General features: G+C 41.7%; 1 protein-coding gene across 3 annotated transcripts in view; it reads right to left on the bottom strand.

Moving 5' to 3' along the window:
- The window catches only part of dnah7 (dynein, axonemal, heavy chain 7), a 221,003-nt gene that overhangs the window by 125,320 nt on the left and 68,851 nt on the right, over positions 1 to 26,832 (bottom strand). For all 3 annotated transcript variants that reach the window (XM_031793644.1, XM_031793645.1, XM_031793655.1), the window contains exons 21-33: positions 25,171 to 25,369; positions 23,420 to 23,560; positions 22,830 to 23,042; positions 22,575 to 22,684; positions 22,122 to 22,290; positions 18,598 to 18,700; positions 18,066 to 18,193; positions 17,630 to 17,842; positions 16,565 to 16,663; positions 15,983 to 16,231; positions 8,435 to 8,584; positions 6,625 to 6,807; positions 3,833 to 4,009 (exon numbers count right to left, since the gene is read on the bottom strand). In XM_031793644.1, coding sequence (XP_031649504.1) covers positions 3,833 to 4,009; positions 6,625 to 6,807; positions 8,435 to 8,584; positions 15,983 to 16,231; positions 16,565 to 16,663; positions 17,630 to 17,842; positions 18,066 to 18,193; positions 18,598 to 18,700; positions 22,122 to 22,290; positions 22,575 to 22,684; positions 22,830 to 23,042; positions 23,420 to 23,560; positions 25,171 to 25,369 — 2,134 coding nt within the window. The remainder of the gene's footprint in view (positions 1 to 3,832; positions 4,010 to 6,624; positions 6,808 to 8,434; positions 8,585 to 15,982; positions 16,232 to 16,564; positions 16,664 to 17,629; positions 17,843 to 18,065; positions 18,194 to 18,597; positions 18,701 to 22,121; positions 22,291 to 22,574; positions 22,685 to 22,829; positions 23,043 to 23,419; positions 23,561 to 25,170; positions 25,370 to 26,832) is intronic.

Raw genomic sequence — 26,832 nt, 5'->3', positions numbered from 1 at the left:
CTTGGCCCCAGTGATGTCCTGGGCTGTACGTACTACTCTCTGTAGCACCTTACGGTCGGATGCCGAGTAGTTGCCATACCAGTCAGGATGCTCTCAATGGTGCAGCTGTAGAACTTTTTGATGATCTGGGGACCCATGCCAAATCTTTTCAGTCTCCAGAGGGGGGAAAAGGTGTTGTGCCTTCTTCACAACTTTGTTGGTGTGTTAGGATCATGACAGTGTGTTGGTGATGTGGACACCAAGGAACTTTCAACCAACTCCACATCAGCCCCAGCCTGTTCGGCCCTCCTTTTCCTGTAGTCCACAATCATCTTCTTTGTCTTGCTCACATTGAGGGAGAGGTTACCAGGTCTCTGACCACACTGCCAGGTCTTTGACCTCCTCCCTATAGGCTGACTCATCGTTGTCAGTGATCAGGGCTAACACTGCTGTGTCGCAGCAAACGTAATGATGGTTTTGGAGTCGTGCTTGGCCACGAAGTCGTGGGTGAACAAGGAGTACAGGACTAAACGCGCACCCTTGAGGGGCCCCCATGTTGAGGACCAGCGTGGCAGATGTGTTGTCTACCCTTACCACCTGGGGGCGACCCGTCAGGAAGTCCATGATCCAGTTGCAGAGGTAGGTGTTTAGTCCCAGCGTCCTGAGCTTAGTGATGAGCTTTGTGTACCACTCCTTGAAAGCGGCAGCTCTAGCCTTAAACTCGGTGCAGACGTTGCCTGTAATCCATGGCTTCTGGTTGGGATATGTACGTTAAGGTCACGGTGGGGACGACGTCGTGAATGTACTTATTGATGAATCCGGTGACTGAGGTGGTACACTGCTCAATGCCATTGGATGATTCTGGAACATATTCGTCTGTGATAGCAAAACAGTCCTGTAGCGTAGCATCCACGTCTTCTGACCACTTCCGTATTGAGCGAGTCACTGGTAGTTTTTACTTGTGAGCAGGAATCAGGAGGATAGAATTATGTTCCAATTTACCAAATGGGTGAGGGAGAGCTTTGTACACGTCTCTGTGTGTGGAGTAAACGTGGTCTAGAGATGTTTTTCCCCTCCGGTTGCACATGTGACATTCTGGTAGAAATGAGGTAAAACGGATTTAAGTTTGCAGCTACGAGTGCCGCTTCTGAATGATCATTTTCTTGTTTGCTTATGGCCTTATACAGCTCGTTGAGTGCGGTCTTAGTGCCAGCGTCGGTTTGCGGTAAATAGACAGCTACGAAAAACCTTGACACTTCCTCAATATTAGACATCGCGCACCAGCTGTTATTGACAATAATACAGACCCCCACTCCTCATCTTACCAGACGTAGCTGTTCTGTCTTGCCGATGCACGGGAAATCCAGCCAACTGTGTATTATCCGTGTCGTCGTTCAGCCACGACTTGGTGAAACATAAGATCGTTTTTTTTATGGTTTTGGGACTTGCCTGGGAGCAGCATTATATCCTTTGCGTCTGACTCATTAAAGAAAACATATTTGTCCAGTTCAAGGTGAGTAATCGCTGTTCTGATATCCATATATTCTAGTCTATTCTGAATTCGCTATACAACTTCAATGATTGCCAGGTCAAAAAACTTATACAACTACAGTGCCTTGCGAAAGTATTCGGCCCCCTTGAACTTTGCGACCTTTTGCCACATTTCAGGCTTCAAACATAAAGATATAAAACTGTATTTTTTTGTGAAGAATCAACAACAAGTGGGACACAATCATGAAGTGGAACGACATTTATTGGATATTTCAAACTGAAAAATTGGGCGTGCAAAATTATTCAGCCCCTTTACTTTCAGTGCAGCAAACTCTCTCCAGAAGTTCAGTGAGGATCTCTGAATGATCCAATGTTGACCTAAATGACTAATGATGATAAATACAATCCACCTGTGTGTAATCAAGTCTCCGTATAAATGCACCTGCACTGTGATAGTCTCAGAGGTCCGTTAAAAGCGCAGAGAGCATCATGAAGAACAAGGAACACACCAGGCAGGTCCGAGATACTGTTGTGAAGAAGTTTAAAGCCGGATACAAAAAGATTTCCCAAGCTTTAAACATCCCAAGGAGCACTGTGCAAGCGATAATTTTTATTTTATTTATTTTACCTTTATTTAACCAGGTAGGCAAGTTGAGAACAAGTTCTCATTTACAATTGCGACCTGGCCAAGATAAAGCAAAGCAGTTCGACAGATAAAACGACACAGAGTTACACATGGAGTAAAAACAAACATACAGTCAATAATGCAGTATAAACAAGTCTATATACAATGTGAGAAAATGAGGTGAGAAGGGAGGTAAAGGCAAAAAAGGCCAAGATGGCAAAGTAAATACAATATAGCAAGTAAAATACTGGAATGGTAGTTTTGCAATGGAAGAATGTGCAAAGTAGAAATAAAAAGAAATAATGGGGTGCAAAGGAGCAAAATAAATAAATAAATTAAAATTAAATACAGTTGGGAAAGAGGTAGTTGTTTGGGCTAAATTATAGGTGGGCTATGTACAGGTGCAGTAATCTGTGAGCTGATGATAATATTGAATAATAATATTATAATATTGAATATTGATAGCTGTGATAATATTGAAATGGAAGGAGTATCAGACTACTGCAAATCTACCAAGACCTGGCCGTCCCTCTAAACTTTCAGCTCATACAAGGAGAAGACTGATCAGAGATGCAGCCAAGAGGCCCTGGATGAACTGCAGAGATCTACAGCTGAGGTGTGAGACTCTGTCCATAGGACAACAATCAGTCGTATAATGCACAAATCTGGCCTTTATGGAAGAGTGGCAAGAAGAAAGCCATTTCTTAAAGATATCCATAAAAAGTGTTGTTTAAAGTTTGCCACAAGCCACCTGGGAGACACACCAAACATGTGGAAGAAGGTGCTCTGGTCAGATGAAACCAAAATTGAACTTTTTGGCAACAATGCAAAACGTTATGTTTGGCGTAAAAGCAACACAGCTCATCACCCTGAACACAACATCCCCACTGTCAAACATGGTGGTAGCAGCATCATGGTTTGGGCCTGCTTTTCTTCAGCAGGGACAGGGAAGATGGTTAAAATTGATGGGAAGATGGATGGAGCCAAATACAGGACCATTCTGGAAGAAAACCTGATGGAGTCTGCAAAAGACCTGAGACTGGGACGGAGATTTGTCTTCCAACAAGACAATGATGAACATAAAGCAAAATCTACAATGGAATGGTTAAAAAATAAACATATCCAGGTGTTAGAATGGCCAAGTCAAAGTCCAGACCTTAATCCAATCGAGAATCTGTGTAAAGAACTGAAAACTGCTGTTCACAAATGCTCTCCATCCAACCTCACTGAGCTCGAGCTGTTTTGCAAGGAGGAATGGGAAAAAAATTCGGTCTCTCAATGTGCAAAACTGATAGAGACATACCCCAAGCGACTTACAGCTGTAATCGCAGCAAAAGGTGGCGCTACAAAGTATTAACTTAAGGGGGCTGAATAATTTTGCATGCCCAATCTTTCAGTTTTTGATTTGTTAAAAAAGTTTGAAATATCCAATAAATGTCGTTCCACTTCATGATTGTGTCCCACTTGTTGTTGATTCTTCACAAAAAAATACAGTTTTATATCTTTATGTTTGAAGCCTGAAATGTGGCAAAAGGTCGCAAAGTTCAAGGGGGCCGAATACTTTCGCAAGGCACTGTATAAATACACTAGTCACTAATTTGAATGAAAACCAGAAGAGACAGTAGTCCTGGAGGACTGGAGTTGAGAAACCATTGGATAACATGGTGTGCATGATGTTTAATATAAATATATTTATGGGAATGTCCAATATAGAATGACTACATCTTTGAATTGTACCTGGGTAGCCTTGCGTATCAGCTGGAGGCAGGCCGGCAGCATCCGGTCAAAGAGACCAGTGATGAGGTCCTTGTGCATGGCGTTGACTGTGGTGGGCAGTGTGTTGAGCCAGGACAACATGAGGGGCCGCCAGCCCAGCATGTGAGGCTCCATGTAGATCATGCCACAGCGAGACACCTGTTAAAAAAAACACAAACAATTTGGTCTTTTCGGCTATAGAAGGTTGTAGCTCAGCCACTGAATGTCATAGAAATTAACCAAAAGATATCCTTACAGCTTGTTTATAGCAAAGAACATTGTGGACCGAAGCACCGTTATAGATCACTTTATATTAATCAGATCTGTTTTAGTGCATGGTGGGTGGAGGAATTGGCCATCAAATCTATGGATAGCAGCCTATAGCCTAGTTTGGTCTGCCAAACAGGTAGGCCTACCTCTTATTTATTAAATAGGAAGAAATATACTCCAACACAAAGCCCTCTTGTTGTTAGTATAGTTAAATTAAAATGAAGGTTGAAACTATTTCCGACTGATTGTGCCGCGGCTGCTGCTTCAAGTTTCAGCACCACAATGTAAGTTACTCGAATCTGGCTTATTGTGAGGTCATTAATTGTGATAAATAGCTTCCTCAGTGGCAAGAAACATTGCTTTTATTAAAATCAATTAAAGTTGTAGAAAGCTATCAAAGTTGTCCAAGGCCATTAAAGTATTCATACCCCTTGACTTATTCCATGTGTTGTTGGGTTACAGCCTGAATTCAACATTTTTTAAATATACTGTATATGTTTTACACATCTTCACAGAATACCCCATAATGACAAAGTGAAACCATGTTTTTAGACATTTTTGAGTATTCACACCTCTGAGTGAATACATGTTAGAATCACCTTTGGCAGCTATTACAGCTGTGAGTCTTTCTGGGAGCTTTGCACAACTGAATTGTGCAATGTATGCACATTATTCTTAAAAAAAAAATAATAATAATAATAATTCAAGCTTCAAGTTGGTTGTTGATCATTGCTAGACAGACTTAAACATGTCTCGCCATTGATTTTCAAGCCAATTTAAGTCAAAAAAAGTAACTTGGCCACTCAGGAACATTCAATGTCGTCTTGGTAAGCAACTCCACTGTATACTTGGCCTGTTTTAGGTAATTGTCCTGATAAAAGGTGAATTTGTCTCCCAGTGTCTGTTGGAAAGCAGAATGAACCAGGTTTTCCTCTAGGATTCTGCCTGTGCTTAGCTCTATTCCATTTTCTTTACGATGAAAACCCCCTTTTCCTTGCCGATGACAAGCATACCCATAACATAATGTGGCCACCACCATGCTTGAAAATATGAAGAGTGATGTGTTGTGTTGGATTTCCCCAAAAAATAATGCTTTGTATTCAGGACATTAAGTAAAACATTTTGCCCGATATTTATCAGTTTTACTTTTGTGCCTTATTGCAAACAGGATGCATGTTTTGAATATTTGTATTCTGTACATGCTTTCTACTTTTCACTCTGTCGCTTAGGTTAGTGTTGTGGAGTAACTACACTAAACACTATTGCACACAAATTGAGTCTATGCAACTTATATGACTTGTAAATCACATTTTTACTCCTGAACTTATTTAGGCTTGCCATAACAAAGGGGTTGAATACTTGAGTCAAGACATTTCAGCTTTACATTTCTTATTAATTTGTGTAAAAAAAAATAAAAAACATGATTCCACTTTAACATTATGTAGTATTGTGTGTAGGCCAGTGAAAATTCAGGCTGAAAAGTCAAGGGGGCTGAATATTTTCTGAAGGTACTGTTGTGCTGCCCAGGAACTCTGGGCTCAAATCATTTGCAACACAGAAAGGGGTTATTCCTGACCATAACATGACCTTACCAGAAAAAAAGTATTTTGTGGATTATAATTCATGGGAACACTTTTCGTTAGGGCAAATCAAGTCTGACATTTTAAAGTGGAAAGTACAACTTTAGAAGCCTTTTTAAACCTTGAATACACAAGTTTGCATTTCCTGCTGTGCATGAAAATTCCTGCAACAACAGAATGATCAAATTAAGATACGTTATTTATACAGTTTTAGCCCTACCCCTATAAGAGCCCCAAGTTGTTCTTAGTCAGGTTATGTGGTAAGAGAAAACGCTGGACACTACATATGATGAACTTTGTGCACAGGACTACTGCATCAATGAAAAAGTCCTTGTCATACTTAATGTGTTCACAGAAAATCCAAGTGGACTGTATTATATAACCAACATGCACAAACTCTGCGACACATACATAGAGTGCCATTGGTCCTTCTGGTGTCAATTTGTCTGTAATTGTGAGTGTAATTATGCGCTAAGAGGATGGGTCTCTCCCTTTAGTGACCCGCATTGTGACAGTGTGGAGGCTGATGCCGTTACACAATACTGTACAAGAAGTCTGCCCCAGTTATGCTACTGCATATCTGACTTCTTTCTCGAAGACATCAGAGAGAATGTTTACCTGATGCTTGTTTTGTGTGGGCCATTAAATCTCATGAAATCCCCCTGATGTTTCCTGACATAACACAGTGCAGATAATAAATGCATAATTGATAGTGACTTTAAGTTGGTTAAAAGATTTGTGATCTGTAATAGTCGGGATTGAATGAGGCCATGAGTTATGCATCAAGATGTGACGAATATAATGATATTGCTTGCTGATAATACTTCAATTAGCCCTTGCAGAACTTATTCTCCCACCATTATCAGTGCTGTATGTATTGAGAACTAAACATTTCCTCAATATAACTACAACTCCCAGTCTCACCGTGGCTGGGGAGGCCACCTCCAGGTCCATGGGCTCGAATATGAGGCTCATCTGCGGGGACATCTGAATGATCTCTCCGCTCATCAGGCACAGCTTCTTATTGTCGTCCAGCACCGTGTTCATGTTCTCGATCCACACAGCATCCACCGGCCCGTCAAAGATCAGCCACTTCCTGTCCGGACTCTAAGGATGGAAAGAGGTATGTGCTGTGTGGTACTTTCTAACTATCACACACTATCAGTTTTCAAGTAGCACAAAAGAGGAGTGGACCCATGTGCACCCAGATGATTACGTGGCTGTGTGGGTGCTAACAAGTGAAGCCTCCCACTCTCTCAATCTTTGATGTCACCACAGGTTATGGTCATGCCAGTTTCAGTCTTAAATAAAATAGCTAATGTAATAGGAAAACTACAGCAAAGGGAGATCCTGCAGTGCTCAACGTTTTTTGAAGGATTGGGGAGACATTAGTGGAGCTCGAAGTTTCTGAAAGGCTTAAAAGTACATTTTAAGAAATTCTTAGGTAAACCCAAGTTGATTTAAAGATGGCCCATATAGATTAACCAATAATCATATGCACATATTCATACTTTCCCTGACACTATTCACCTCAAGTCCAACTTTGAAGGTCATAACAGGCCTCAAATACAAATGTAGCGTTCCAGAACTGATGTAAATTAACACATACACATGCATAATGGAGGTTGACATCAAGCATCAATTCTCCAATGAGAAAGCTGGCAGGAGTTCTGGTTAAATTGATTTGTTATAATATAAACAACTCGAGATGCGATCGGCTTGGGCCATCTGGTGCTCGAGAAAGCATAATGTAATCATCTGACAGAAAACATTACTTAAAAAGATCTCCCTGAACCAGGGGGGGGGGGGGGGGATCACAAAGTATGCAGATGCTTCCTGTGTCATAGCTAATGATTTCAAATTAAAGTGCCAACAAAACTGAAATTTACTGGATTTAGTGTGTTAAATAACAAGCAGAAATTAAAGTCTTCTAGCCTAGTGAAGCCAGGCGTCGTTCGATGGTACGCACTTTATTGCTTTAATACATAAACTGTCAAAACATATTGAAAATAACTATGTACTTCAATACCTCATGTTGATAAGTGAAATATTTTGGGAAAAAACAACATGCTCCTGAAGAGAAGTATGATCAAAAGGTGTCAAAGCTACCCGTTGTTTCTGTCAATTACAATTGTTGACTGAGAAATAAATAGTTTAATTAGGGAAAAGAAGATATTTTACTCTCATTCTGTCATTTCTAACAGCCTCCTAGACGAAGGTCTCACAGCATTTGACCCACTGCAGTGACACCAAGTTAATTCCCTTGAGTTATTGATCTCTGTGAACATCTTAATCTCATTTTAAAAGGTTATAATCCACAGATTGTCACTAAAATCCCTGTTTCCATGGAAACAGTACATGGCAGCAGAGCCATATAATTAAACCATAAGGCCCGAGGAGGTGTGGTATATGGCCAATATACCACGGCTAAGGGCTGTTCTTAAGCACCACACAATGCGGAGTGCCTGGACACAGCCCTTAGCCGTGGTATATCGGACATATATCACAAACCCCAGAGTAGCCTTATTGCTATTATAAACTGGTTACCAACGTAATTATAGCAGTACAATTAAATATTGTGTCATACCCATGGTATACGGTCTGATATACCAATCAGAATTCATGGCTCAAACCACACAGTTTATAATTAGTTTGGTCATTTCGGTTTCTGTCGGAGTGCCACTTTCTCCAGTTTTTTTCTGTTTTTGGAGTTGACCGTGGATGACCATTTTACCTGAGAGCAGGCGAAGGCCCTGTAGCTGACCGCCAGGATGCCGTCCGACCACTCGTGAGAGACCGGGTCAAACTGACCGTACAGCTGGCCCATGGTGATGGACTTGGGATTTATAACCGTGATTTGGACCCGGTTTTCATCCATTAAACCCTACAGTACATAGAGCACACACACAGACACACACACACAAAATTAGCTGATTAGCAACATTATCTGTGGACAATAGAAACCAGTTACTTATAATAGATAACAGAGCCCATCTGAAAGCACCAGAAAAAAAAACAAAGACAGCTAGAACACAATGTAGATTAGGCTAGCACCTCATTTGACCACACCTCCTCTGCCAAGGCATAAATCGCCTCCGAGATCAATGTCTCCATGATAAAAAGCTTCTCTAAACAAAGGAGAGCCAAAACCACAGCGAGTGGCATTTCTGAGTGGAGCTGTCAGACGGTGTTAAAAAGGAAGCGGAAGCTTGCGGAAATGAGAGGAGGATGGACATGACGGCCGTCTAGATTTGCCGGGGACGATGATAAATGTGACATCATTCAGCATTCCATCATTTGCCATTCTGTCTCCTCCCAGGGAACGCTAGAAGGCCTCTCAGGCATGTAAACACGTAACTGCTGTGCTGTGCTTGTCTGGGAAACAGTGATGTCGAGTAAACAGTGCAGAAGCGGACCAACTACAGGGAAAGGATGTACTAACTAGACAAAGTTCTGCCAAAGAAGAAGACCAGAGGAGCAAGACCAGTAAGACCAAGAAAAAGTTCAGACTCAGAAATTAAGGTTGCCAAATAGCAGCATAAAGTCAGGCTAGAGCAGTAGTTCTCCAACAACGACTGTCCGTATGTCTGGAAAGGACTAAAACAACAAACCAAAATCTCCCCTGAGTCCCAGACGGCAGACAACCCCTCAATGCCGAATAAACTAACCATATTTACTGCAGAACGACAGATGTATTTTACCTTGTCAGCTCAGGGATTCAATCGTGCAACCTTTCAGTTACTAGTCCAACGCTCTAACCACTAGGCTACCTGCTACCCCCTTTAAAGAATCAATCATTGAGTCCTTTCCTCACATCCTCCAGCACTCTCTGGTTTGGGTCTGCATCTGCCTGCTCCAAGGGCAGGCTGCAACACATTGTCCGGTCTGCAGAGAAGGTCATCAGCTGCCACATATCAAAGATCATTGCAAACTACTCCCACCCAGTCACCCCGTCTCAAAAATTATCCTCTGGCAGACTGGTTCAGGTCAATCATGACCAAAACCAACCGCCAACTGAACAGTTTCTTTCCCAGTGCTGCGGCCCTCACCAACCGGCCATCTGGACCATAGAGACTAAAGGACTATGCACCTTATGTTGCACACCACATCAAGCCATCGCTGAACTGTACACAAAATAACTGCACCACACTCTGTTCATCTCTCTACATTTAGATATACTGACCGTACAAAACATTATTTCCATGACATAGGCTGACCAGGTGAATCCAGATGAAAGTTATGATCACGTATTGATTCACTTGTTAAATCCACTTAATTTCATTGACGTTGAAGGGAAGGAGGCAGGTTAAAGAAGGATTTGTAAGTCTTGAGACAATTGAGACATGGATTGTGTATGTGTGCACAATTCAGAGGGTGAATGGACAAGACAAAATATTTAAGTCTTTGTACGCGGTATGGTAGTAGGTGCCAGATGCTGTAACGTGTGCGCTCAGAGTCGGGAAGCAAGTGTAGGGAGTGAGTGTTGTAATAAATAAATGAAACAATAAACACGTAACACAAACAACGCACCGACATGAAAACAGGGTCAAAAACACCTGAGGAAAGTACCAAGGGGAGTGACAGATATAGGGAAGATAATCAAGGAGGTGATGGAGTCCAGGTGAGTGTCATGAGGCGCTAGTGGGCTTGACGATGGTGACGGGTGTGCAGGATAATCAGCAGCCTGATGACCTAGAGGCCGGAGAGGGACTACATGTGACCACACCCCCTCCCTGACGTGCGGCTCCAGCCACAGGACGCCGACAAAGGGGTCGAACACGGGGATACGGAGCGGACCGGTCACCCCTGATGCTCCCTGTCGAGCCGGCAGGGAGCGGGAACCTGACAGACCGGCTGAGGCAGGGGAGCCTGGCGATCCGGCTGAGGCATGAGAGCCCGACGAGCCGGCTGAGGCATGAGAGCCTGGCGATCTGCCTGAGGCATGAGAGCCTGTAGCAACTCCCAGACAAATTTACACTGACACAAAAACAAACAAAAAACACTCCCTGATGCTTCCTTTAGGTGAGGTGCTATTCTGTAACGACAATGCTAAGAGTTGTGAAGACAGTTCAGGGAGTGAATGTTTTAATAAATAAATGAAACAAACATGTAACACAAACAATGCACCGACATGAAAACAGAGTCAATAACACCTGAGGAAAGTACCAAGGGGAGTGACAGATATATGGAAGATAATCAAGGAGGTGATGGAGTCCAAGTGAGTGTCATGAGGCGCTGGTGCGCTTGACGATAGTGACAGGTGTGCGGAATAATCAGCTACCTGATGACCTAGAGGTCGGAGAGGGAGTATACAGTGCCTTGCGAAAGTATTCGGCCCCCTTTAACTTTGCGGCCTTTTGCCACATTTCAGGCTTCAAACATAAAGATATAAAACTGTATTTTTTTGTGAAGAATCAACAACAAGTGGGACACAATCATGAAGTGGAACGACATTTATTGGATATTTCAAACTTTTTTAACAAATCAAAAACTGAAAAATTGGGCATGCAAAATTATTCAGCCCCTTTACTTTCAGTGCAGCAAACTCTCTCCAGAAGTTCAGTGAGGATCTCTGAATGATCCAATGTTGACCTAAATGACTAATGATGATAAATACAATCCACCTGTGTGTAATCAAGTCTCCGTATAAATGCACCTGCACTGTGATAGTCTCAGAGGTCCGTTAAAAGCGCAGAGAGCATCATGAAGAACAAGGAACACACCAGGCAGGTCCGAGATACTGTTGTGAAGAAGTTTAAAGCCGTATTTGGATACAAAAATATTTCCCAAGCTTTAAACATCCCAAGGAGCACTGTGCCAGCGATAATATTGAAATGGAAGGCGTATCAGACCACTGCAAATCTACCAAGACCTGTCCGTCCCTCTAAACTTTCAGCTCATACAAGGAGAAGACTGATCAGAGATGCAGCCAAGAGGCCCATGATCACTCTGGATGAACTGCAGAGATCTACAGCTGAGGTGTGAGACTCTGTCCATAGGACAACAATCAGTCGTATATTGCACAAATCTGGCCTTTATGGAAGAGTGGCAAGAAGAAAGCCATTTCTTAAAGATATCCATAAAAAGTGTTGTTTAAAGTTTGCCACAAGCCACCTGGGAGACACACCAAACATGTGGAAGAAGGTGCTCTGGTCAGATGAAACCAAAATTGAACTTTTTGGCAACAATGCAAAACGTTATGTTTGGCGTAAAAGCAACACAGCTCATCACCCTAAACACACCATCCCCACTGTCAAACATGGTGGTGGCAGCATCATGGTTTGGGCCTGCTTTTCTTCAGCAGGGACAGGGAAGATGGTTAAAATTGATTGGAAGATGGATGGAGCCAAATACAGGACCATTCTGGAAGAAAACCTGATGGAGTCTGCAAAAGACCTGAGACTGGGACGGAGATTTGTCTTCCAACAAGACAATGATCCAAAACATAAAGCAAAATCTACAATGGAATGGTTCAAAAATAAACATATCCAGGTGTTAGAATGGCCAAGTCAAAGTCCAGACCTGAATCCAATCGAGAATCTGTGGAAAGAACTGAAAACTGCTGTTCACAAATGCTCTCCATCCAACCTCACTGAGCTCGAGCTGTTTTGCAAGGAGGAATGGGAAAAAATGTCAGTCTCTCGATGTGCAAAACTGATAGAGACATACCCCAAGCGACTTACAGCTGTAATCGCAGCAAAAGGTGGCGCTACAAAGTATTAACTTAAGGGGGCTGAATAATTTTGCACGCCCAATTTTTCTGTTTTTGATTTGTTAAAAAAGTTTTAAATATCCAATAAATGTCATCCACTTCATGATTGTGTCCCACTTGTTGTTGATTCTTCACAAAAAAATACAGTTTTATATCTTTATGTTTGAAGCCTGAAATGTGGCAAAAGGTCGCAAAGTTCAAGGGGGCCGAATACTTTCGCAAGGCACTGTATGTGACAGACGCACCGGTTTGGGTGTGTCAAGAACTGCAACACTGCTGGGTTTTTCATACTAAACAGTTTCCTATGTGTATCAAGAATGGTCCACCACCCAAAGGTCATCCAGCCAACTTTACACAACTGTGGGAAGCATTGTAGTCAACATCGGCCAGCATCACTGGCCAGCATCACTGTGGAATGCTTTCCAAGCCTTGGGATGCAACTGAATATTAGGACAGGTATGCCTAATGTTTTGCACACTCATACGGCAAAATTGCACATCCATCAAGGGAAGGATTTAGACACGTTAACTTTCTCCACATTTTGTTAGGTTACAACATTATTCTAAAATTGATTAAATTGTTTTTCCCCCCTCGTCAATGTATACACAATACCCCATAATGACAAAGCAGGCTACGGCGAAAAGCTGTTTGGTTCAGCTGTCGCAACTCGCGGAGGGGAAGAACTTTGCAGGTGTTTCTTATTAATAAACAATGCTATGCTGGTGGATGGTAACATTCAAATGAATCCCAGCCCTGAAAAGAAAAGTAGACTAAAAAGTATTAGCACGTTATCACAGAGGAAACACATGCAATTGACACAGAAAATATCGAAGTTACCAGTTCGGCTTTCCTATTTCAAGCCCAAATATATCATACTTTAACTAAGAAGATAACTTATTGACTTAAATCATTGTGCACCTTCATAGGTAAGCTATTGGCATCATCTTTCAGCTGAAAAAAAGAGAATGAAAAAAATGATTTTCCGCTCGTGGGCCTTTAATAACTTCTTAGGGCTGAAATCCCGTTATTGGGATCGATATGACAACAGCCAGTGAAAGTGCAGGGCGCCAAATTCAAAACAGAAATCTCATCATTTAAATTCCTCAAACATACGTATACCATTTTAAAGGTAATCTTGTTGTTAATCCCACCACAGTGTTCGATTTCAAATAGGCTTTACAGCGAAAGCTCCACAAACAATTATGCTAGGTCAGAGCCAAGCCACAGAAAAACACAGCCATTTTTCCAGCCAAAGAGAGGAGTCACAGAAAGCAGAAATAGAGATAAAATGAATCACTAACCTTTGATGATCTTCATCAGATGACACTCATAGGACTGCATGTTACACAATATGTATGTTTTGTTTGATAAAGTTCATATTTATATAAAAAATATCTGTATACATTGGCGCGTTACGTTCAGTAGTTCTAAAAACATTTTGTAGATTTTGTAGAGAGCCACATCAATTTACAGAAATACTCATTATAAATGTTGATGAAAATACAAGTGCTATGCATTGAACTTTAGATACACTTCTCCTTAAAGCAACCGCTGTGTCAGATTTCAAAAAAGCTTTACGGAAAAAGCAAACCATGCAATAATCTGAGTACGGCGCTCAGACAACAAATACATGTTGGGGTCAACAGAAGTCAGAAATAACATTATAAATATTCACTTACCTTTGATGATCTTCATCAGAATTCACTCCCAGGTATCCCAGTTCCATAATAATTGTTTGATTTGTTCAATAATGTCCATCATTTATGTCCAAATAGCTACTTTTGTTAGTGCGTTTGGTAAACAAATCAAAACTCAAAGCGCTTTCACTAGTTGCAGACGAAATGTCAAAAAGTTCCGTGACAGTCCGTAGAAACTTGTCAAACGATGTATGGAAACAATCTTTAGGATGTTTTTAACAATAATATTCCAACCGGAGAATTCCTTTTTCTTCAGAAAAGCAAAGGAACGGGAGATACCTCACATGTGAAATGTGCATGACTGCTGGCAGACCTCGGACTCATTCCCCTCTCATTCAGACCCCTTCATAGTAGAAGCATCAAACAAGTTTCTAAAGACGGTTGACATCTAGTGGAAGCCTTAGGAAGTGCAAGATGACCAATATCCCACTATCTTCTATAGGGGCTGAGTTGAAAATCGACCAACCGCGACCAATTTCTCACTTCCTGGTTGGATTTTTTCTCAGGTTTTTACCTGCCATATGAGTTCTGTTATACTCACAGACATCATTCAAACAGTTTTAGAAACTTCAGAGTTTCTATCCAAATATACTAATAATATGCATATATTAGCAACTGGGACTGAGGAGCAAGCAGGTTACTCTGGGCACCTTATTCATCCAAGCTACTCAATACTGCCCCCCAGCCAAAGGCCTTTAACCTCTTACGTCGACCCGAGACGCAATCGTCTCATCTAGCCATCAGCAAATGCAAATGCTCTACGCCAAATGCTAATAGCACTCGTTAAAACTCAAACGTTCATTAAAACACACATGCAGGGTAGTGAATTAAAGCTACACTCGTTGTGAATCTAGCCAACCAGTCAGATTATTAAAATGCTTTTCGGCGAAAGCATGAGAAGCTATTATCTGATAGCATCCAACACGCCGAAATACCTGAATGCGACGTAAACAAAAGATTTCGCGTAGCCGGCGCTACACAAATAGCAGAAATAAAATATAAAACTTTCATTACCTTTGACGAGCTTCTTTGTTGGCACTCCTATATGTCCCATAAACATCACTATTGGGTCTTTTTTTCGATTAAATCGGTCCATATATACCCAAAATAGCCATCTATGGAAACTGTGTGATTCAGAAAAAAACACAGTTTGAAAACGCTACGTCATTTTTTTTTATTCAAAAAGTCGACGATAAACTTTCACAAAACACTTCGAAATACTTTTGTAATCCAACTTTAGGTATCAGTAAACGTTAATAATCTATCAAAATGATCACGGGGTGATGTGTATTCAATAGCTCCACGATTTCAAATCATCTTCCAAAATCTCTCTTCCAAACCTTCCTGTCGGAGACCGGATGGAAAGTGATCTCTCTAGTATGTTTGACCAAGAAACAAAGGCACCGGAAATGACGAGACTGGCGACATCGTGTGGAAGCTGTAGGAATTGCAATCTCGGCCCCATCTAATTTAGTTTCCATTCAACAATACATGCAAGTGGCGCATTGATACTTTTTTCAGTTTTCAGTGACCAGATTTTCTTGCGCTTTTCGATGAAACACACGCTCTGTTATAGTCACAGCCGTGATTTAACCAGTTTTAGAAACTTCAGAGTGTTTTCTATCCACACATACTAATCATATGCATATACTATATTCCTGGCATGAGTAGCAGGAAGCCGAAATGTTGCGCGATTTTTAACAGAATGTTCGAAAAAGTAGGGGGTCGACTTTTTAAAAGGGTTTTAGACACAGAATTGAACTAAAATGCCATATCTTAATTTGATCCAGTTTCACACAGCAGGAAAATAATCCTGCAGCAGCAGTATGATCAAAAGAAGATATAGCATCTGTATGTAAGAAGTGAAAGTTACCTTCTCACAGATGTCTTGTAGGGCTGCTGCCAGCACCCGGTAGGCGCACGTCTTCCCACCAAAGGGCTCCCCCACCAGCATAAAGCCGTGGCGCACGATCATCATCTCAAAGATCTGCAGGATCTTCTCTGCGAAGAAGTCTGTCACCTGCAGGTTCATCTTATCGCTGTTCTCTTTGATGGCCTCCAGCAGGAGACGATAGTCCGGTTTGGGGAGTTTGACCCCGGGGAACAGATCAGAGGTGATGCCCTGGGAAGATGCACACGTATAGGGGTGGGGTAACATCTCACAGCAAGAACTAGCAAATCTGGTGCAGTCCATGAGGAGGTGATGCACTACAGTACTTAATGCAGCTGGTGGCCACACCAGACTGTTACTTTTGATTTTAACCCCCGCCCTTTGTTCAGGGACACATTATTCAATTTCTGTTAGTCCCATTCAGTTTATTTGTTTATTTGTTGTGTTCATACAATTATTTACACATGTTAAGTTTGCTGAAAATAAACGCAGTTGACAGTGAGAGGATGATAATTTTTTTGCTGAGTTTATATTGTCAGGAAGTGACTTTGCAAACTATCTCACCCCAAAGAGCGGTAGATCATGAGCCAGGAACTTGGGCAGGTTGACGTCAATGATGGACCTAAGCAACAGGATGTCTTCATTTTCATCAGGATACTTCAGCTGTGACACGTGAGAGAGAGAGAGAGAGAGAGAGAGAGAGATAATGGTGTGAAGAGGTAGATACATAATGAGAGGGAGACACATTTGGGCCTTGTGGGGAAAGGCATCATTCAGGAGCCTTTGAGTGCACTGACACGCGTTCTCTTTCAGACGAGGGAGCCTTCAGTGGTATTTGCAGCTTTAGCTCAGGGGCTAAATGCACGCCACTATTTTCCAAAAGTAATTTTGAAAGAGGCGACAGGGTAAAGTCCTGGAGGCGGCAGTGCTGAAATTGATGTAAAAATTACATTAATGCATTGCGGCGCACCGAAAACAACACTTAGAGCCTGGGAAAGAATATGTTCTATTTATATGGGGAACCTGGTTCTGGGTTCAGATCTTTATCTTTGAAAGTCAATCTTCCAGGTTCTGTCTTCATTGTACTCTGCTATGTCATTGCGTGTTAGGAACGAACGCCCCAATTTCTCATTGTCATCACAATGTCAAAAAAAACTATTTCAATCTAATGTGGCTGCAAAGAGTAATGTTCAACTTCATATTCAACTTCAGACAATGACAACCTGGTTTGAGAGGACAAATTGTCCCATTACTAACAACAAGTGTTATTAATAATGTCCCCTTTTGTCTAATTGATCTAGCAATATTTTTTTTTAAATCACAATCGTGAAAGTGAGAGAAAAGGAGCAAAGGATAAATGTGGGGACATTGTGGGGCCTGTAGGTATGTACGTTTTTTTTTGCCCTAGCACTACACACCTGATTCCACATATTACAGGTTTAATGGTGAGTTGATTAGTGGAAGCAGTTGTGTAGTCTTTTGGGTTCACAGGAACAGGATTAAGAAACACTGCCGTAGAGGTGAACATTGTGGGAACTTAGAGGCCAGAGGTAAACACTTATTGTGGGTACACTGTAGGGACCTGAATGACATGGGCAAAGAGTCAATGTGATGACTTGTGACAGGTACCTTCAGGTTCCCGGCGGCGGTCAAGACAGACTTGACGGCCCTCATGCCGTAGTCGTAGTGGTGCTGCATGGACAGCTGTTCTGAACACAGCCTGTAGGTAGCTACGATCTTCACCGACAGTGGCCGGGCAGTCACAAACCCACAAGAGTAGAGCACAATCTCAGATATCATGGCGTAGTCCGGGACCATCATGGCCACCGTCCTGAAGAGAGCCTAGAGAAAGGAAACAAACCACCAAAATTGTGCATGCTTCCCAAATTATACCTTACTCCGTACATAGTACACTATGTAGGGAATAGGGTGCCATTTGGGATGTAACCTATGTCATGTGTGACATCATGTGATCCCGTACAACCAGATGGCTCTTGGGTACAGTCACTGAGGCTTGTGCTAATGTGATCTCAGATAATAATACTAATACATTTAGCACGGGTACCTTTAGGTTGTCTGGCAGTTCAGAGCGACCGGCGTATCCTGGGTTCATGGTGATGAACACAGCACAGGAGGGGTTTAGCTTTAGCTCTGTCCCCTCAAACAGCAGCATTTCAGCATGGGAAGTAATACCTAAGAGAGAAAATGTATGTATTGTAACGTAATGGATTGTAATGTATGCACGCTTGACTGCAAGTCACTTTGGATAAAAGTGCCTGCTAAATGGCATATATCATTATTATTGTATTACAGAGACCGGGAATACATTTGATCAGTGCCATTGACTGACCATGCTAGCGATAAGTAAGAACATGTGGCCAAATGCGCTATAGTTGAAGTTGAACTATACACCTAAACCCCTCTTTGTATGGTGTGAGAATGCGTATTATGGCGTCTCACACACACACAACTCTCTGTATGTTGAGAATCTGTTTTTAATTGGACACACACAGCTGTATGGTGTGAGAATGTGTAAATTATGGGGAATTTCTCTCACACACACACACACACACACTATGGGACTCTCTTACACACACCTCTCTGTATGGTGAGAATCTGCTGGGCTACCACTGATAGAACCTCCAGGTCAATGCGGTTGAACTCGTCGAAGCAGGCCCAGGCTCCACAGGACAGCAAACCCTGCCAAGCAACAAGAGATATGACTAGAGAAGCAAGCACATCCACCGCAAATAGAGAATTAGTAAAATGTTATTATTTTAGTAGAAACTCATTTGTGCGCATCGAGGAAATGTATACTAAACACATGTCAATCAGGATTTAGACAGGGACATAGTACCATCTCAGCTGCATCCCTTAGTCAATGTTATTGTATGCTCTCTAGATAAAAAGCAATGTTGAACTTCTTTGGGATAGGGGGCAGCATTTTCACTTTTGGATGAATAGCATGCCCAGAGTGAACTGCCTCCTACTCAGTCCCAGATGCTAATATATGCATATTATTGGTGTTGGATAGAAAACACTCTGAAGTTTCTAAAACTCTTTGAATGATGTCTGTGAGTATAACAGAACTCATAGGGCAGGCAAAAACCTGAGAAAGAATCCAAACAGGAAGTGGGAAATCTGAAGTTTTTTTAACTCAGCCCCTAATGAATTCACAGTTGGATATGGATTATTTTGCACTTCCTAAGGCTTCCACTAGATGTCAACCGTCTTTACAACGTTGTTTCAGGCTTCTCCTGTGAAAGGGGGCTGGATGGGAGCTGTTTGACTAAGGGGTCTGCCAGCAGCCTGTATCTCAGTCATGCGCATTTCACAGGAGAGGTATCTCTCGTTCCATTGCTTTTCTACAGACAATGGAATTCTCCGGCTGGAACATTATTGAACATTTATGATAAAAACATCCTAAAGAATGATTCTATACTTAGTTTGACAAGTTTCTTTGACCTCTAAAAAACTTTTCATAATGAACTTTTCATCCGACTGGACCTGAACGCGCTTTTGGATTTGTTTACCAAACGCCCTAACAAAAGAAGCTATTTGGACATAAATGGACATAAATGATGGACATTATCGAACAAAACAAACATTTATTGTGGAACTTCGATTCCTGGGAGTGCATTCTGATAAAGATCATCAAATGTAAGTGAATATGTAAAATGCTATTTATGACTAATGTTGACTGCGCAACATGGCGGATATTTATTTTGGCTGGTTTGGGCTCTGAGCGCCGTTCTCAGATTATGCTTTTTCCGTAAATCTGACACAGAGGTTGCATTAAGGAGAAGTGTATCTAAAGTTCCCTGCATAACACTTGAATTTTCATCAACGTTTATAATGAGTATTTCTGTGAATTCATGTGGCTCTCTGCAATATCACTGCATGTTTTGGAACTACTGAATATAACACGCCAATGTAAAATAAGATTTTTGGATATAAATATGAACTTTACCGAACAAAACATACATTTATTGTGTAACATGAAGTCCTATGAGTGTCATCTGATGAAGATCATCAAAGGTTAGTGATTCATTTTATCTCTATTTTTACTTTTTGTGACTCCTCTCTTTGGCTGGAAAAATGGCTGGGTTTTTCTGTGAGTTGGTGGTGACCTAACATAATTGTTTGTGGAGCTTTCGCTGTAAAGCATTTTTGAAATCAGACACTGTGGCTGGATGATTGAGAATTGTATCTTTAAAATGGTGCCTAATACTTGTATGTTTGAGAAATTTGATTTCTGAAATTTCTATTGATTTGTATTTGGCGCCCTGCAATTTCATTGGCTGTTGTGTTGGCGAGGGGTTCCGCTAGCGGAACGGGGTTCCCAGTCCTAGACAGGTTAAAGATCTAAAGCCTTTGATACTTTGGATCACTCACTGTTGTTGCCTTGGTTGTCCTCTGTCGGACTTGATCAAAATGCCTGCAACTGGTTCAATAATGACCTAACTGATAGATCTCAATGTATAGTTGCTGAAATGATTCCTCAAGGTCACAAAATGAGTACCTCAGGGGTCTATTCTAGGGCCAGTACTACTCACATTGTATATTAACGATATTGGTTCCTAAGTGAAGAACTGTATACCTTTTATGCTGATGACACTGTGCTGATCTACAAACTGCTTTTAAATGTCATACAAAACTCACTTACTGACCTGAAACGGGTACTGAATGCAGATCAAACTAAATATATGTTTTTTTCTAAAGCCCACAGCACTGGCATCACAGACGTACATATTTGACCTTAGAATGGAGCACAAATTAAGTGACTCCACTCATATAAATACCTTGGCATTTGTAATTTAAAGGAGTTATATGTCAAATGAAGCCCCCTTGTGGAAACTAGGTAATTTGCAACAACACAGCCTCAATTCAAACAACTGTCCCCCCTTCCCTCCTTAAGTTTAGTGGTTGAATCTTTTGCTTTCCGTTTTGTCCACCAGCTTCAAATTGAAACAGCTGAAACAGACACATACACACAGCGTAACTTGGACCACTTGCGGTTGCCAAGGCATCGTTGTGATATCCATCTTGCTGCCACACAAGTACTTTAGGAGGTTCAGTAGTAGCCTATGTCTTAGTACCCATCATGGACAACAGGAGAGCACTCAACCTTGGGAATGTTAGCTATCAGTTACATTTTTCCCCAAAAAGGGACATTCAGCTTTTTTGGATGAAAATCCTTAACTCAAGGCTAAAAGTCTCAATGTGCATGCCACCCAAAACACAATATCTGTATTGTACTGCATGGCTCCATCAGTATTGTTAGAACAATGTGTCAAGTGTGGATATTAAGAATTGGTCAGTCCATATTCATGTGGGCAGAGAAGTGTTGAGTAAAAACTTGAATTAAATTAAAGAGGAAAAACCCAAAGGACCCTCTTAAAAATCATCTAAGCTCTTATATAAGTGGTCTGAATCCCAATGACCTGCATTGGGTAAAAAAAAAAAGTATACAATTCTGTTAAGCAGTTTTTATAAACTGTTATCATCATATTTGAGTAAATAACTGCCTCACGGAATGCCTATAAAGCCCGGTATAGATCTAACAGCCAAGACCAGATGGTTTTATGAAGTTTGCTTGATCTAAACGGTGTAGTTTCAGAAAGTCTCATGTCAGCTGCTGGAGTTTCCAAGATGTAACATGTCAAAAGAGACAGATTTGTTTAGCCAATCAAAGAACAGTGTGCTGATGTTCTGTATTTAGCCAAGCAGCTAGCTAGCTAGCTAGCCGTTACACATGTGCCCTGTTTGTTGTGCATGTATTTCATGATACTGGTTTGCTACAAAGTTTCATCACATCATTCCAAAAAGTGTCACTGTTACCATGGAAACGGTCTCAGCCCTGCATCTCATATCTTTAATCCACTGTTCTACAATACAAGATTTTAAAACTGGAACGTATATCATCATTTAAAAACTGTATTGATGAGCATAGGCCATTCATCAATAGAGCCATGCTAACTAGAAGCTGAGCCCTACAGTAAGAGTGGGTGTGAGGGATCTTAGCCTGGTTAAACATGACTGAACGCTGCACACACCATTGTTTCACTTCACTTATCAATGGTGAGTGTCTGGTTTTACCACGCTAGAGGGATATGCCCACCTTGAAGAACTTCCCCAGGGCGATGTAATCCAAGCCGTCGGAGCAGTTGAAGACAACACATTGCTTGGCCACAGCCTTGGCCAGATCCTTGGTGGTCTCCGTCTTCCCTGTACCTGCGGGACCTTCAGGGGCCCCTCCCAAGTATAAGTGCAGGGCCCCAAACAGTGTTCTGTAGGAGAAGCGGTAGACCTGTGTTCAAATGCTATTTGAAATCATTTCAAATACTTTATCTATGCATGATTGTGCTTGCCTGGCAATAGAATTGTCACAAGAAGTGCAAACCCCACACCCTTGGCACTCTAATCCTTCTAGACCAAGTCGCGTGAAAGATTTCATATAGATTTCACATAGCACTTAGGTCTGATTTGAGGGCATTGCATTACAGTCGCAGCACATCAGCATGTCGAGGGTCCTGACTTGCCAATGAGTGCGGTGAGTATTAATGGTCCATACCTGTAGCAGCGGTCAGTAAGTGGAGTGATGACCAGGCGTGGTGTGTTCCCCAGATACTCGTAACCATAAGCAAGGCCAGCGTTGATCATCTTAGTCTGGAGACGGTCTTCCTGTATATATAGAGGTCAAGTCAACACAAACCTGGTCAGTTAGTACTTAATGGAGCCAAAGGTAAAATACATAAGACACAAAACATGCATACATGCACACATACACAACCAAAAAACCCACATGCACACACACGCATACACTTACCACCCAGTAGTAGCGTAGCTGACTGAGCCACTCAAAGTCAGTCTCGTCCCTGATGCCTTTCTGGACCAATGTGGCTAGCACATCTCGGGCGTGGACATCCTGTACCACCAGAGCACCCAGGGTGACCCGGTTCTGCTTGGACAGTTTCCCGCGCACCAGCATCACAATGTCATCGATCTGACTGTTGTTCTGCTGCAGGTAGACATCCAGGGCCTGCAAAAAAGGGAGACATCACTGGTTTGATAGGGAAATATATGTCAATCATAGGGTCATATGATGACCCATGCACTCTCAGTAATCTGTGCGGGCTTTTACACACACTCACGTGCACACACACACACACACACCAGGTTTCTCTTAACATGGTCCAGTGCTCGTCAAGTGGTTCTTCCTCAGTTTGGTGTGAGATAGCACTTAATCTGTTCTGCAGCATGACATCAGCCTAGATTTCTATATTTCTGTATTTATTTGACAGTGATAATACACATCAATAAAATGTGCCAGATTATGCCAGCTGGCTAGTTTTCATCTGCAGATATTATATTATATAATATAAGGTAAACTCTTTCCAATGTAGTTTGGCCTTGTACCTTCTGTCCTGAGACGATGGCCGCGTGAATGTCTTTGGTCCAGTACACCTGGGAAACACACAGCACCGTCTGGCCGGGCCAGGTACGCACCCAGTTGATCCTCAGGTCCTTGGGGTATGCCTCAATGGCCTCCCCAATCACCTGGGGCACACAACCATTGGATGTGAAAATAATTATCAAAACAACACTGTAATTAGGAGAGAATGTGTATTTTATTTTACCTTTATTTAACTAGGCAAGTCAGTTAAGAACAAATTATTATTTTCAATGATGGCCTAGGAACAGTCTAGTTCAGGGGCAGCTCGGGATTTGATCTTGGAACCATTTGGTTATTAGTCCAACGCTCTAACCACTAGGCTACCTGCCGCCCCTCGTATTGCCACGAGTAAGGCCTATCAAAGTAGATTTTCTGTTTAACGGATGCCCTGCATAACATTTCTCAAAAATAAATTAAATACATTTTAACGATTCATATGAATCGATTATTTTAAACAATAATTATTTTGATGAAACAAGCAATTCACTTTGCCATTCTAGTATCTGGGATTCGGGTCAATCACAGTGAATCAAATGATATGAATCAAAATAATTGTAGAAAAAAATATTAGCTGTAGCCTTCCTTTTGGATTATGTGGTTGCACACTGCTCTTGATAGTATCACTGATATTTAATAAGCTTACATATCGGCCTCATGGCCTTCGTCAGAGCTTTTGTGATTTTTTTTTAATTTGCACCCTTATGTAGACCTAGCCCCTCCCACATCCGTTCTACACATCGAATGGGGTTGAAGGCAAAGGGAAAAACATAAGTGCTACCAAATATATCAATATGCATTTCATAAATATTACAAAAGTGTATAAATAAGACGTATGAAACACCTTTGTAAAATCACAATGAGGACATAGCAAGTTTACATTAGTCATTGGGTACATCGTAAGAAAAACAGAGTAATCTTAAATAGGCAAATAATTGTATTTAAAAAAAATGGTGTTTCATTTGTATTCTCTCGCTCGCCTCACTTTTCCAAAAATGTAATCCATTAAAGAGTAAATAAAGTTTGTATGGCCTAGGTAAGAAGCCTATATCCCGTTTCTGTAGTGTGAGGCAAATGTTATGTCCAAGTACAACCTCAGGAGAGGATCCTAATCACAGGGCCTTACCCCCAATCTATCTCCTTAATGCTTAGTGCCAAGAAGAGACCCATCGGGTCCTACTTTTTACAATCTTTGGTATGACTCAGCCTGGGATCGAACTCCCAAACTTCCAATCTCAGGGCGGACACTAACTACAAGGCCACTGAGTTGTGAAAAATATTTTTCAACTTATTTTCTTTTTACAAAAAAAAGGGAGAAAATTGTTTTTGAAAAATAAGTATCTTCAAATAATTTGCACCAAAATCTACTGTATTCACTTCGAGCTGAATCCTTTATATGGCAAAAATAGTTACATCTTCAGGTTTAATTTGATCTAGAGTAATTCCCCAAGTACTTTTTACTTCTAATAATTTCTGACGGCTTAAGAAAATTCTGTCTCCGTAGATTCCATCTCGTCCAACTGATTGCCTAGCCAGTCCATGGTACAGTGTATTGTGGGTGTTGATGACACTGTACATACATTATCTCTCAAAATACTTGTCCAGGGTCAGATATCCAATTTAGCTAATAAATCATATTTTTAAGCAGACCTTAGACACTGATATTAGATCTCTTGTTTGCCGATCAATAGAGTTGCCATAAGTACTGTAACTGTACCTTATGCAGGGAGCTGATCATACCCATCTCTAGCTCTAGGAGCCATTTCTCCACCTGGCCGCGGGCCTTGGAGGTGGAGATTATATCTAGGAGCTCCACCACCTCTCCCTCGCTGCTCTTCATGTGGGTAATGTCCAGCACTTCTGTGAACACCACGTCGTTGATGCCCTCGAAACACTTCTTCAGATGAGGCTGAACCCTAAAGAAAGGGAAAAATAATGGATTGCATTTATGTGGCGTTTTTCACTGGGATGTGTGTGGGTAACTCCTCTCACATTACAAGCACACATTTGTAACACCCTTTTGGGACACAAAGTAGTAAAAAAATATGGGCCTAGTTCACCCCAAAAACAAAGTTTGTCAGGAGCACATACTGTGCATTTGGAAAGTATTCAGACCCCTTGACTTTTTCTACATTTTGTTGCGTTACAGCCTTATTCTAAAATTGATTAAATAAATGTTTTTCCTCATCTACACACAATAGCCCATAATGACAAAGCGAAAACAAAATTATTAAAAATTAAACACAGAAATACCTTATTTACATAAGTATTCAGACCCTTTGCGAAGAGACTCAAAATTGAGTTCAGGTGCATCCTGTTTCCATTGATCATCCTTGAAATGTCTCTACAACTTAGAGTCCACCTGTGGTAAATTCATTTGAATAGACGTGATTTGGGAAGGCACACACCTGTCTATATAAGGTTCCACAGTTAACAGTGCATGTCAGAGCAAAACCAAGCCATGATGTCAAAGGAATTGTCCATATATCTCCGAGACAGGATCTGGGGAAGGGTACCAAAAGATGTGTGCAGCATTGAAGGTCCCCAAGAACACAGTGGTCTCCATCATTCTCAAAAATTTAGGAAGTTTGGAACCACAACGACTCTTCCTAGAGCTGGCCGCCCGGCCAAACTGAGCAATCGGGGGAGAAGGGCCTTGTTCAGGGAGGTGACCATAAACCTGACGGTCAGTCTGACAGGGCACCAGAGTTCCTCTGTGGAGATGGGACAACCTTCCAGAAAGGCAAAAATCTCTGCAGCACTCCACAAATCAGAACTTTATGGTAGAGTGGCCAGATGGAAACCACTTCTCAGTAAAAGGCACATGACAGCTCGCTTGGAGTTTGCCCAAATACTCTCAGACCATGAGAAACAAGATTCTCTGGTCTGATGAAACCAAGATTGAACTGTTTGGCCTGAATGTCAAACGTCATGTCTGGAGGAAACCTGGCACCATCCCTACGGTGAAGCATGGTGGTGGCAGCAACATACTGTGGGATGTTTTTCAGCGGCAAGGACTGGAGGACTAATTAGGATAGAGGGAAAGATGAACGGAGAAAAGTAGAGAGATCCTTGACAAGAACCTGCTCTAGAGTGCTTAGGACCTCAGACTGGGGCGAAGGTTCAACTACCAACAGGGAAACAATCCAACATCTCGAGAGACCTGAAAATAGCTGTGCAGCGACGCTCCCCATCCCACCTGACAGAGCTTGAGAGGATCTGCAGAGAAGAATGGGAGAAACTTCCCAAATACAGGTGTGCCAAGCTTGTAGCTTCATAACCAAGAAGACTCAAGGCTGTAATCGCTGCCAAAGGTGCTTCAACAACGTATTGAGTAAAGGGTCTAAATATGAATATGTAAATGTGAAATTTCAGTTTT

The sequence above is a fragment of the Oncorhynchus kisutch genome, linkage group LG2, assembly GCF_002021735.2.
Source record: "Oncorhynchus kisutch isolate 150728-3 linkage group LG2, Okis_V2, whole genome shotgun sequence".
Classification (NCBI taxonomy): domain Eukaryota; kingdom Metazoa; phylum Chordata; class Actinopteri; order Salmoniformes; family Salmonidae; genus Oncorhynchus; species Oncorhynchus kisutch.
This window is presented reverse-complemented; position numbering and strand designations above follow the sequence as displayed.